Source organism: Octopus bimaculoides, chromosome 1 (genome assembly GCF_046866305.1).
Source record: "Octopus bimaculoides isolate indiv1 chromosome 1, ASM4686630v1, whole genome shotgun sequence".
NCBI lineage: Eukaryota > Metazoa > Mollusca > Cephalopoda > Octopoda > Octopodidae > Octopus > Octopus bimaculoides.
This window is the reverse complement of record NC_142928.1, coordinates 73,292,460-73,307,893: the sequence shown is the minus strand read 5'-3', so window position 1 is coordinate 73,307,893 and position 15,434 is coordinate 73,292,460. Positions and strand designations below refer to the sequence as shown.

Below are 15,434 nucleotides of genomic sequence, written 5' to 3'. Positions count from 1 at the left end.
ACCTTGTGGTAATTTGTTTTCAAATTTCATCATACTCACTCAGGAGCAAAGATCAAGCTAGGTTGAACAAGTATTATAGCTAGAAATAGTTATATATTTATTCAAAACAACGGTACATCTTGTGACAACAACTACCATACATTCAAAAACAATGGTTAAGTAAGGTTGAAGTCGTATTACGTACAGAAGTCATGTTATGTATAGAAATAGCACAAAGTTCGTATGTTTATACTTAAGCAAGAGTAGCTAGATTTGTCACAAAAGAACACTTTATGACAACATCCAAGGTACGCCAGTACTATATATTATGTATGGTAGTACGTATATTTTCTTTAAGATGGCGCTAAAATAAAGCTGAGCATTGCTTCTTTAGTATTAATGCGTTTTCGCGTGTATATGGTACAGCTATATGAGCATGTGTCTTTCTATATATAGATCACTATAAAATTAATAATTGTGAACAAGAGAGAGCTTTCATTGGACCTGTTTCCCATTGTATTCTTTTATGAAGTATGCGTCATTCATGCATCATAAGAAATAATGCAGGTATTCTGTTTGGGAAAAGAGTTTTTGATACAACAAATACGTATGGCACTCATTCGACAAAGAATCGAAATAGCTGCGCGGATTCGACACGAAACAGGCTTACCACCACTCATCCTATGCCATACATACATATATACACATATACATACATGCAAACTTATATGCATACATACGTACGTACATACATACATACATACATACATACATAAGCAGAAGAACGAAAATGTGTAAGAGTATTGGAATCTAGACAACAGTGAAATGGGAGTATATGGTTGGCTAATGTTACCTGCGTTTTTGTTTTAGCCAGAGTCAGTAGAGTAAAAACAGTGCATGATGGGGAAAGTTAGTGCACAGACGGGTGGACACAAACCACACGCACACGCACAAATACAGATACAGACACAGACGCACGCACACACACACACACACACACACACACACACACACACACACACACACACACACACCACAGGGACACTGACCTTGGATCGTACTAGAATCAATGTAAAAAAGAAATGAAAATGAGAATAAAGAAAGAATAAGCGAAGAGAGAGAGAGAGAGAGAGAGAGAGAGAGAGAGAGAATGAGAGAGAGATAGAGAGAGAGGGAAAGAGAGAGAGAGAGAGAGAAAGAGTGATAGAGAAAGAATAAGAGGTTCCCGTTCATATACACACATGCAAACAGGGAAGCTGGATGCGTACCAACAGATGAACAGGTGAGAACGAAGGGAGTATTATATCTGTAGATTTCCAGTCTCACTTCCATATGCTCATATATATATATATATATATATATATATATATATATATACATAAACGTCTAGATAGAATAGAGACAGCTGATGAAGGGATATTCCAAGTGGCTTTCCGTTTTCCTATGTGTTCGTTCCGTTGTCTGTAGTTTATTGTTCTAACGTCCTGTACCCTGATATGCATGTATATACAAATGTAGATGTAAGTATGTACATATATGTGTGTATACATGTATATATATTCTTTGTATTATATATATATATATATATATATATATATATATATATATATATATATATATATATATATATATATACATATATATATAAACAGAGTATGAGGGCTTGTATGTTCATATGTGTTCATGTTTATGTTTCTGTATACATTTCAACATACTAAAAGAGGAAAGTACTCAATACGGAAGTAGAACGTAATTATTTATGACAGTGAGAGACATCTCTCTATTACTATTCTTATTATTACGCGTATCGCTAATCACGTAACTGAAAACTGCAACGTTAAGTTTGGTATTTATAAGAAAAATCAAGATCGTGGTCGGTCATTGAAATAGAAACGAAAGCAAAAATGGTGACTCAAGCAACAACCAAAAAAAAAAAAAGAAAAAAATACAGAAAAATATGTTATGAAAAGATTATATGAATATACATAATTAAAAAATAAAACTAAAACAAAGAAATTGCAGTTATAAAAATAATGGTATGCTTATTTATGTATGTATGTATGTATGTGTGTATGTATGTCTGTATGTCTGTATGTATGTATATATATATATATATATATATATATACATGTATGTATATATATATATATATATATATATATATATATATATATGAATATATATATATATATATATATATATATATATATATATATATATATATATATATATATATATTTATATATATATATATATATATATATATATATATATATATATATATATATATATATATATATATATATATATATATATACACGATACACACACATACGCATACCTACACACACAAATAAACCCTCCTTACTCGAGTCAACAAACTTCATACTGCGAACTAACAGACGCTTCTCTTTTAGTATCCTTACCCTCACAATCTTCCCACGAACAGAGAAAATGAAGCGATGAAGCCTATACATTTTTTTTGCTTTACGAACCGCATTTGGCTGTCGATGTAACATTACATAATCATTACATACATCATATGTTTATTTACAGTGAGTTCCAGCTTTGTATATATTTATTATTTTTACTATTTTTTTTAAAGAATTCGTTGCTACTTACATGTAATATCACACATGTAATCACAGCAGGGTATTCATTCTCTTGACTAGGCTTCATTTTATAATATATCTTTAATTGTGTGGGCGAACATCTTGTCAGTTAAGTGCACAGCCTGGTCCCGTTCTCCCGATTATGGTACTCCTCTAATCTACATAGCTAATATCCCTTAAAGAAAGCCATTAACATCACAGTTTCTTCAGAATGTATTGCATAGTTATTTATTTTATCACTTTGTCAGAATTAAGGTCAGTGTCTACAGGTCTTTTGCAGAACGCTTAGGCTGATAAATAGGAGGAAGGTCACCTCAATCCGGAGGCGTAGTCACAGTTCTTGCAGTAGAAGACAGGTGGCAGTGTTAAATCGAGCAACGGATTAAGCTTACTCCCCACGGTGGTATTTGTAGGCTCAGAAGGGAAAGTGTAGGAATAAGTAATTTGTGATACCTCGACTGTCATTCTAATCATCCCACTAGAGTCCTGCTTGTGATAAATCCTTTATTTATCGACCCTGAGAGAATGAAAACAGGAATTGAATCCAGAATGTAAAAATTCAGAATAAACACTCTATTCGACCCTCTAAAGTTTCTGTCAATTTGCAGCACGAACTGAATATTATATGTAGGACAATATTTAGAAAGCTGAGTCATGGTACTGGACTACGAATTTTATAATACTCTGCTTCGTTCAAAGTTCAGTTCAGAATAAGCAATGTAGTGCGTCTTTTAGGATTAAATAATATAAGTACCAGCAATTTACTACTCTTATTTAACCAACCATATGTCATCCATTACAAAGAAGGGTGTTTGTGTCTAGTTAAAAGAAATCAATTGCTGCTGTTGCTCTGGCTTAATCCCTAGGTATCCCAAATGACCAAACCAAAATATAAAGCATTCCAAAAATGACCATGTTTTATATTTTCAAATATAGTCTGTTTAGGACTATATCATCCAACGTGCTATCACTGGTTGTGGTATATAACTGGTTTAAATCTTATCGTCGATTTCATTGCGATAAACTGCAGTTGGCAGTTTGGAAGTCAATATTGCCAAGTGAAGTAGTCAGCGTGGAAGCACATTTTCAAATATCAAACAGAAAATATACGATTATATCTAAATTGTCCAATGAAGAATGAAGAGGACAAAGAGAGTCACACACACAAAAAAAAAAAACAATAGAAAGAATAAAAGTAACAAAGAATAATAGATATATAATGAATAAGAAATAGAATGGCTTCCTTCATTTACTTCTTAATTCTGTTAGTAACGGAAGTTAAAATACGAAGCGAAACCTGGTTTCCATAGTATTCTTGACATTTGATTTAATTAGGGTTAATCTAAGAGTTGTAAACTATGCAGCTGATAATTTACAGTTACCTAGGCGATATAATTGGATGCACACCGACTACTCCAGATGCTCACATTTATATACATGCTTACATGTATGTATATATATATATATATATATATATATATATATATATATATATATTCTTTTCTTTTATTCTTTTATTTGTTTTAGTCATTTGACTGCAGCCATGCTGGAGCACCGCCTTTAGTCGAACAAATCGACCCCAGGACTTCTTTGTATTGTTCTCTTTTGCCGAGCCGCAAAGTTACGGGAACGTAAACACACTAACGTCGGTTGTCAAGCGATAGTAGTGGGGACAAACACGACATACAAACATATACATGTGTGTGTGTATATATATATATATATATAGATATATATATATATACATGTATACATATACGACGGGCTTCTTTCAGTTTCCGTCTACCAAATCCACTCACAAGGCTTTGGTCGACCCGAGGCTAAAGAAGAAGACACTTACTCGAGGTGCCACGCAGTGGGATTGAACCCGGGACCATGTGGTTGGGAAGGAAGCTACTTAACACACAGCCACTCCTGCACCTAATTTTCAAAATAACATATACACATATATATTTGTTTCTTTCCCATTTTTTTGAGCGTCATCAAATCCCTTCCCTATGTCTATTTCTGACTGTTAAAACTTATATAATTATATACATACATACATACATACATACATAACATACAAGCGCACACACACACACACACACACATACACACACACACACGCGCGCGCATGCATATGCATATAGATAAATAGATGCATACATGCATAGAAGCATGCACACATACAAACATGTATATATGTACATAGATGCATATATATGCACACAAATATGCATACATACACTCACATATCTATCTATCTATCTATCTATCTATCTAACAATTTCTTTAACTTCTTGTATGTCTACTTGATTGCATATTCGTTTACACATTTTTACAACGACCATTATATAAAAATAAAACATCAAATGCTACAATGGTTAGTATCAAACTAAGAGTTCGTCTGTTCGTTGGCATTCCTGACTGGAACCATTTCGCTTCATATCCAAATATCACAACCAAAGAACCGTCGAGTTGAGTCGACAACTCGTTTTCGATTTCTGATCTTAAAAGTAATTCTACTTTCCTTACGTCTATAATTTTTATTACAAAACAATGACCATCACAAATCAAAGTAATCGCTCACCTGTAAAAAACCTTGACTTTAGGATGAATAAAGATCCAGTTTTGCAAATAGAAAATGAGTAAAAACGCCGGGCCATATATATTTGAATTCAGACAGACAGACATCAAGAGTTCATCTTTCCGGTTTAATAGTAACAGAGAACGTCACTACATCATATATATATATATATATATATATATATATATATATATATATATATATAATGATATGTATTTATACCTACATGTTTGTATATACTCACACACACATATGTGCATGGCTCTGTTGCTGCCCAACCACATACTTCCCGGGTTTAATCCCACTGAGTAACATCTTAGGCAAGTGTCTTTTACTATAGACCGAAGCCGACCAAACCCTTTGTGAATAGAGTTGGTAGATCTAACAATATAATAAATGTATATATATATATATATATATATATATACATACACACACTTGCATACATACATGCATACATACATACATGCATACATACATGCATACATACATGCATGGAGACATACATACATGCATACGTACATACATACATGCATGCATACGTACATACATACATGCATGCATACATACATACATGCGTATACATGCATGTGAATGTGTTTTATTACCTAGATAATGCATGGCATCCGGTATTGGCTTGCTTACGTTCTCGTAACTAACTTAGCAGCTCGGTAAAAGATATCCATATAAGTACTAAACTTTTCAAAAATAGAAGACTTGGGTTGATTTGTGAGAGAGAGGGAGAGAGAGAGAGAGAGGAGAGAGAGAGAGAGAGAGAGAGAGAGAGAGAGAGAGAGAGAGAGAGAGAGAGAGAAACATAACACTTATTTCTAGTAGGTCCAGAGATCATGAAGAGCTCTCTTGTTGCCACAAGCAAGTCACAAAACGTATAGGCAGCCCATGTGTTTGTGAGCCATAATGCGTGCGCGTGCTTCACTAAAGTTGCATTCAGCCACAAGCTTCAGCACAACCAACAGCAACAAGAACAACAGGAAAACACTGTTCCCAACACACTTAAAGTCGAATAATTTAAGTTAGCTTTAATAGTTTTACGCAGCACAGAAGATACCGCGTACCTGTAGATTTTCACACCGCTCAGTCGACATCAAATCCATATTCTGTTATTGATGCTATTGCTGTTGCTAACGAGACCGATGTACATGATGATGATGATGATGATGATGATGATGATAATGATGATGACGACGACGACGATGACGATGACGGCGGCGGTGGTGGTCATGATGATGATAATATATGTTAATTTTAAACAAAAGATATAAGAAAAGATCTCAAATTCCAGCAAAAACAACTGCATCAACACTGCCATATATATCTATGTACTCGGACACACCACAGATACAAACACAAAGGCTCATGAGTATATATATATATATATATATATATATATATATATATATATATATATAAATGTATGCACACACACGTATATACATATATACACATATATATACATATATACATTTGTATGTATGTATGTGTATTTATACATATATATACATATATAGATATTATAAGATCTGGTAATTAGTCATATATTAATATATTAATTAATATCGATTAATTATCAGGGGGCCAGCACATTTAAAGAATCAAAGAGATTCAGAAATATTATCTGCAATCTCAGGGGATTAAGGTACATTTTAAAAATAACGTCGACCACTAACGTGGACAATTAATGCGCTAGAAATAGATCACATTTTGTGTCTATTAAGACCTAAAAAGTTCTCAACATGAAATATAGCAGCATACCAAAAACGTGAGCGGGCAAGACATTTAAAATCACCTAAAAAAATCATTATTAAACAGGAACCAGGTTTCGGATTTAACAAATTCTTACCATTTGTCTATTCCTCATCAGCCTGATTTGTAATGTAGCAGCAATTTTCAGAATCGTATACATAGTTGCCCACCGCCATGTGTGCGCGTGTATATGGTTCTGCTAATTACAGCTTAATGGTAAAATTCAAAAGTCTTCGTTTTGGCGCGCTAATTCCAGGAATATATCCGCAGAAACTATTTACTGCGTCGAATATATTCAGAATGAGAACATGAGTAATGGGTAAATATTATTATAAGATCTGGTAATTAGTCATATATTAATATATTAATTAATATCGATTAATTATCTTAATAGACACAAAATGTGATCTATTTCTAGCGCATTAATTGTCCACGTTAGTGGTCGACGTTACATATATAGATAGGTAGATAAATAGATAGATAGATACATACATACATACATACATACATACATACATAGATAAAATTGTGTGTGCATGTGTGAGTGCGTGGGTATGATGGTATGTATGTATGCATGCATGAATGTATCTGATTATGTATGTATGTAGACGAACAAGCGGAGAGAGAGAGGGGAGTAAGAGGAAGAGAAACAGATAGATATACATATATAAACCAGTTTAAATCAGTGAAATGATGGTTAAAGAACAAGTTAACTAATCTGACCGGTTTTCGACACATATGCATACATTGATACACACACACTTACACACACACACACACACACTCTTATACATATGTATATGGATGTTTGTGCATGTGTGTGTGTGTGTATACTTAAGTTTATATATGCTTCTTTGTATGTGTAGACATATACGTACCTTTATGTCTGTATATATGTGTGTGTGTGTAAATATGTATAACAAGGGAATGTTGCATAGTAAATGAGGATTTTATGATGACATATTTTGGGTGGAGATATGAAACAAGAGAGAAATAAGAGAAGCAATAAGAAAATTTCCTACGTAAAATATTTAAAACCGCTGATGACAGAAACAAAAAGGAATAAAATTTAACGGAAATGGCAAAAAAAAAAAAATAATAATAATAATAAAAGACGGAAGGATAGAAGGACCATTAATTAATAAAAGTTCAACACACTGATAAACATAACACATTTTTTTTTCTAATTTTGAGATAAGGTCTAGTTTAAAATGGGTGGGATTCGATTACATTGACTCCAGTGCTCTACTGATATTTGTTCTTATCGACTCTGAAAGGATGAAAAGCATAGTTAATGTCGGTGCGATTTGAACTCAGAAGGTAAAAGGCGGGAATAAATGGTGTGAAGCATTTTAGCCGGCGTGCTAACGACTCTGCCAAATAAGCCAAAATAACAGAGATAGAATTTCTGCAGTAGTGAAACTATGTATGTATGTATGTATGTATGTATGTATGTATGTATGTAGCTGTATCTGTGTGTGTGTGTGTTTGTATGTATGTATGTATGTATGTATATGTATATATATATATATATATATATATATATATATATATATATATATATATACATATATATATAAATATCTCTCTCTCTCTCTCTCTCTATATATATATATATATATATGTATATATATATATATATATATATATATATATATATATATATATATATATATATATATACATAAAGAGAGAGAGAGTGAAAGAGAGATAGAGAAGGGCTGAGAGGTATGTACGTACAGATATATACGTATGTATACACACGCATACATACACACTCATCGGTATGCATGTATGTATGTATGTATGTATGTATGTATGTATGATGTATGTATGCAAGTGCGTAAAGAACAACAACAAAAAACGTGGAAGTTTGACGAGAAGTGGAGTAAAAGTGTTGGAGTTGGGAGTTGTGCATAGCGATTAATGAATGGATAAAAATGCTCATAAAATTGTTTATAGAAAATATACAATACTCATTATGCATGAAAATTAATAGCAGACACACACACACACACACACATTCAGAGACACACATATACATACACACACGCACGCGCACGCACACACACACACACACACGGATGTCTATGTGTGTTGCTGAGATCGTGCTATGTGTGGGCCCAAAAATTGCGAACGTTCCCCGTAGCATCAAAGCTAGCCGGCTGCGCTTGAGGAAGCGATACGATCATAGGTCTATGAGAACCGTTGCGATATGTTGTCAGCTGATGGAGTGCATGTACTGGAATGCAAAGAGCTTCTAATAACAGTGTTGTAATTCAGTTCATATACGTATATCCATATCCATATACATACATAAATGCACACACACACACACATATGTATATATATGTGTGTGTGTGTGTGTGTGTGCATATAGTATATATATATATATATATATATATATATATATACAGAGTTAGGCGGACTTAGATAAAAATATATATATACACATATATAGATGTATATGTATATATATATATATATATATATATATATATATATATATATATATATATATATATATATATATGACATAAATCCGAAAGAAGAAGCACACCGTAAGATTTAGAGCAGTATATATTAAAAATGGGGAAGGCCGGTTGATGATATTACCTTAAGTTTCCCGTCCTGATATATATATATAGGATTGTTGACGCGAACAGGAAAGATAGAACTCAAAACAGTATTATTATTATTATTATTATTATTATTATTATTATTATTATTATTATTTAGCAAAAGCCACGCAGTGGCTCGAAGCCCGAGAGTTTCGTTCATTAGACTTTTCTAACTGTCGGACTTTGAGTCACTCTGTTGCTTCGGCAAAATATTAATGTACACACACACACACACACAAATACATAAATGCGTTTGATTTTTAAGCGTATATGCGGATAAATGCAAGAATGTATATATGTATGCTAATTCGGATATGTTCTAAAAATCCTTTAAAGAAAAATCACCGAAATCAAAAAAGAAAAATGCATTGAGAGAAAGAAAGAAAAAATTCTTTTTTTTTAACGAAAATAGAAATAAAATATTCAAAAGAAAAAGGGAAAAATAGAGTTAAAGAATCAACGATGAACAGGAATAAATAGAACGAGGAAAATTCGTGGGGAGATATGAAGCATATAGGGAGAAAAGATGGGAAAACTAGAGAAGTATACAAATAGATAGTTTGTAGATGTGAGAGAGAGAGAGAGAGAGAGAGAGAGAGTGAGGATAGAGAGAGTGAGGATAGAGAGGAGAGAGATGAGGTAGTGAGGAGATGCAGAAAGAAAGAGACTTACTTAGAAGACATTCAAACTGCAAGTCGGATGAGAGTGTGTAAAGAAAGACCGTCCAACTTAGTCTGCAAACACGCGGCAGTTGTGAGTTTTTAGGGAAATATCATAACAAAGAAGAAAAAGAAGAAGAAAGAAAAAGAAGACAAAAACAAAACAAAAAAACAAAGGAAAGTAGAAAACATCAAAACCAAGCCAAACGAACTAAATAAATAATATAAATAATATCAAAAATATTGTGGCTGTGGTTGCGAAAAACAGCAGATAAGAGTACTTTTACAGTTGGAATATACACTCCTTCTTTTCGTATTCATCTTCTACTTCCTCTGACCTGTACCGCCTTAATCACTAACACTGCCTTCTCTCCACTCTATTTACTACTAACGTCACCCACTAATACTATTTGCTTATAGTACATAGTTTAATAAAGACATGTTAAGAAGTTGCAGCAGTTTTGCATGTATTTCTAATCTTTTCTTTTTTCTATCGTAATCTGTTTTAGTGACATGTGCATGCATACACACATACATACAAACACACACACATACATACATACATACATACATACATACATACATAATCACACACACACATATATACGCGTTTGTACATATATATATATGTGTGTGTGTGTGCATGTGTATCTGTGTGCGAGCGAGTGAGTGAGTGAGTGTGTGTGTGTGTGTGTGTGTGTGTGTGTGTGTGTGTGTGTGTGTGTGTGTGTGTGTGTGTGTGTGTGAGAGAGAGAGAGTGTGTGTGTGTGTATCTTTTCTTGTGTCTGTCATTGAACTGCGCAGTTTTACTCGATCAAGTGAACGACAACAGTTATTTTAAGTCTGGTACTAATTCTGCCAGAATCTTTTTGCCGCACTGCTAAGTTGTAGTGACGTAAATAAACCAACACTTGTCATACGGTAAGATACAATCACAAGCACACACACAAACACACACACACGTTTATATATGAGTGTATATATATATATATGTATATATATCTTTACTCTTTTACTTGTTTAAGTCATTTGACTGCGGCCATGCTGAAGCACCGCCTTTAGTCGAGCAAACCGACCCCAGGACTAATTCTTTGTAAGCCTAGTACTTATTCTATCGGTCCTTTTTGCCGAACCGCTAGGTACGGGGACGTAAACACACCAGCATCGGTTGTCAAGCGATGTTAGGGGGACAAACACAGACACACAAACACACACACACACACACACACACACACACATATATATATATATATATATATATATATATATATATATATATATATGTACATATATACGACGGGCTTCTTTCAGTTTCCGTCTACCAAACCCACTCACAAGGATTTGGTCGGCCCGAGGCTATATAGTAGAAGACACTTGCCCAAGGTGCCACGCAGTGGGAATGAACCCGGAACAATGTGGCTATTAAGCAAGCTACTTACCACACAGCCACTTCTTATATTTATATATATATATATATATATATATATATATATATATATATATATATATATATACATACATATATATATATATATATATATATATATATATATATATACATATATACATATATATATATATATATATATATATATATATATATATATATATATATATATATATATACATATATATATATATATACATATATATATATATATAATACAAAGAATATATATACATGTATACACACATATATGTACATACTTACATCTACATGTGTATATACATGCATATCAGGGTACAGTCGTTAGAACAATAAACTACAGACAACGGAACGAACACATAGGAAAACGGAAAGCCACTTGGAATATCCCTTCATCAGCTGTCTCTATTCTATCTAGACGTTTCGAAGACAAGACATATATATACATACACGCACACACTCACACATATATAAATGTGAGTGTATCTATGTATGCATGTGTATGTATGTATGTATGTATGTATGTATGTATATACGATGAACTATTTTCAGTTTCACATGAGTTTGGTCAGCCCGAGGCCAGAATGGAGGACAGTTGCCGAAGGTGCCATGCTATGGTACTGAACCCAAAACCATGTGGTTGGGAAGCAAGCTTCTTTACAAACACACACACACACACACGCACAAATGTATATATATATACATATATATATCGTGCGTATATGGGTTTTGTGACGTAAACAGGAAAATTAGAACTCAAAATATGAGTATATATTTGTTGCTAGTTAATAACCCCCAGAAGTTACTGAGTGACTCAAGGACGATAGTTTCGTTTGTTGGCACTATAAATTAATAAATTTATGACCTCTCAGGTGACTGTGCAACGTCTGCTGATTATTATGGGTGTTTGCGTGCGCGGACGCGTGCGTGCATGCATATGTATGTATGTATGTATGTATGTATGTATGTATGCATGTATGTATGTATGTATGCATGCGTGTATGTATGTATGTACGTATGTATGTATGTATGCATGTATGTATGTATGTATGTATGTATGCATGCGTGTATGTATGTATGTACGTATGTATGCATGTATGTATGTATGTACGTACGTACGTATGTATGTATGTATGTATGTGTGGATGCATGTATGTATGTATGTACGTATGTATGTATGTATGCATGTATGTATGTATGTATGTATGCATGCGTGTATGTATGTATGTACGTATGTATGCATGTATGTATGTATGTACGTACGTACGTATGTATGTATGTATGTGTGGATGCATGTATGTATGTATGTACGTACGTATGTATGTATGTATGTATGCATGTATGTATGTATGTATGTGTGGATGTATGTATGTACGTACGTATGCATGTATGTATGTATGTATGTATGTATGTATGCATGTATGTATGTATATATGTATGCATGCGTGTATGTATGTATGTACGTATGTATGTATGTATGCATGCATGTATGTATGTATGTACGTACGTACGTATGTATGTATGTATGTATGTGTGGATGCATGTATGTATGTATGTACGTACGTATGTATGTATGTATGCATGTATGTATGTATGTATGTGTGGATGTATGTATGTACGTACGTATGCATGTATGTATGTATGTATGTATGTATGTATGTATGTACGTACGTATGCATGTATGTATGTATGCATGTATGTATGTATGTATGTACGTACGTATGTATGTATGTATGCATGTATGTATGTATGTGTGTCTGTATGTATGTATGTATGCGTGTGTGTATGTGCGTGTGTGTGTGTGTGTATGTGTGTGTGTGTGTGTGTGTGTGTGTGTGTGTGTGTGTATGTAATAGGCAGTGGTGTCGCTCGGAATCGAGGATCACTTGCTAGTTAGTATTCATCATGCTTAAGTGCCTGTATAGTCTTGAGCTGACATAAAACAATTCATAATGTGTGAATATGTAAGCCAATGTGTGTATGCGTGAGCCAGTGTGTATGCGTGTGTGCATTCATTCAGTCATCCGTACGTGCACGCATGCGCACCCACACAAATACATACATACATACATACATACATACATACATACATACATACAACCTAGAGTCGAAAAATCCTGTCATTTCTGAGCCTGTGTTCACCTCCCACCTCCTTATTATTAGGAAATGGCATCAGCGGGGTGAGGTCAGTAAGGGGTAGCATGGAAAGAAGACAGTGGCAATGATTAAAGCTGTATAGGTCAAAGAACGTGTAAGGCAAAGGAAATGAGACATAAAAGCTTTATGTTCTTATGAAAGTGTAGCATCTAGAAAATATGCATACATACGTATGTACGAACGTAATTCTTACATACATACATACATACATATATACATACATACATTCACAGATATGTACATTCATGCATGCATGCATACATACACACTGTACGTATTCTCGTATAATTTAGAGTAAATATTGACCAGCCACCTATATGGTAGCATGGCTGCGAAGGCAAGCATCTTGTTTTGTTCATTAACGAACGTTTAAATCTTTAAAAAAGTTATCGAGATTTTTATAGTCTCAGATATCGCGACCATTTGAAGTGTATAAATGCGAACTACTGTTAGTTTCATACCTTTGAAAATACAATGGTCGGACAAGATTGCATAGCATGGTATGTATTTTCAGGTAATCATTCAGACTCAATGTATTTATTGATTCTGTTTCCTCCTTCCCCATACACTATTGTACAATTACGATTGCGTATGAATATATAAGGAGGCGGTGTGAACTTATTTGTCCTCCTCATATTAAAACTTTATTTACCTATCCAACTATCTATCTTTCATTAACACCATCCTGCTACTTCACAACCCATTATCCATTGTTTTGCTATACCAATAGTGTTGAATGTAATTTGTATGGCTGGTATATCCCCCGCAAAAGGAGAAAAAACACAAGAAAAAACAACAACGCGAGGACGTGGTACATGCAAGGTATTAATAGAACGCTCAGGGAAGGAAAGAAAGAGTGTTTTATGTTTCGAGCAAAACTCTTCTTCAGAAACAAGAGACAGAGGAAAGTCCAAGAGAAAAGGAAGACGGAGGGGAAAAATCGCCAACAATCTACATGTAGTTAAATTTGGGGGAGAGAGAGGGGGGGAGAGAGAGGGGGGGAGGGAGAGAAAGAGGGAAGGGGAGAGAGTGGGAGAGAGGGAGAGAGAGAGAGAGAGAGAGAGAGAGAGAGAGAGAGAGAGAGAGAGAGAGAGAGAGCGATAGAGAGAGAAAGAGGTAGTCGACTCACCAAGCTTTCCACCTTTCGTTAGGAACGCCGAAAGAATGTCATCGGGCTAATTGTTTTGCGTAATAGTAGCGGTCGTATTAATGAAACACATGTTTATTTTATAAAGCTTAAAATACCAATATCGTTTTCTGAATTATTTATTAGCACACACATAAGCATACGCACGCACTCACACATCACACTGAACATCATTTATTTTTATAGAGCACTGTGATGCAACTTTATAAGAAGAAATATTCTTGTTATGTTTGTGAAATATTTTTCCCTATAAGAGAATAACTATGGTTTTTCTTTAAGTTTTATTTCTATGAAGAATATACGGAACTGGGGCATTCTCGAGCAAAAGTTTTACTTGTAGAAATACCATATAGGCCACTGTAAATATTTCAGGTGTTTTCGGTATTTCCTAATATTATATAATACTGCTTTTTTCTCACAAATGAATGTTACTGATGGCTTCTGTGGAAGGGAACATATACATATGTAAAATAAATCATATCTGCAATCAATCAAATGGT

The 15,434-nt window shown here is 33.9% G+C and overlaps 1 protein-coding gene across 6 annotated transcripts in view; it reads right to left on the bottom strand.

Moving 5' to 3' along the window:
• Positions 1-15,434, bottom strand: part of LOC106871880 (protein-glutamine gamma-glutamyltransferase K) — a 426,022-nt gene that overhangs the window by 124,010 nt on the left and 286,578 nt on the right. Inside the window, exon 1 of one of the 6 annotated variants that reach the window (XM_014918633.3) lies at positions 10,218-10,300. The exons of the other annotated variants lie outside the window; for them this stretch is intronic. Within the exon in view, the coding sequence (XP_014774119.1) occupies positions 10,218-10,228 (11 nt within the window). The 5' untranslated portion in view covers positions 10,229-10,300. Of the gene's footprint in view, positions 1-10,217; positions 10,301-15,434 lie in introns of those variants that run through there. 6 annotated transcript variants of the gene reach the window in all.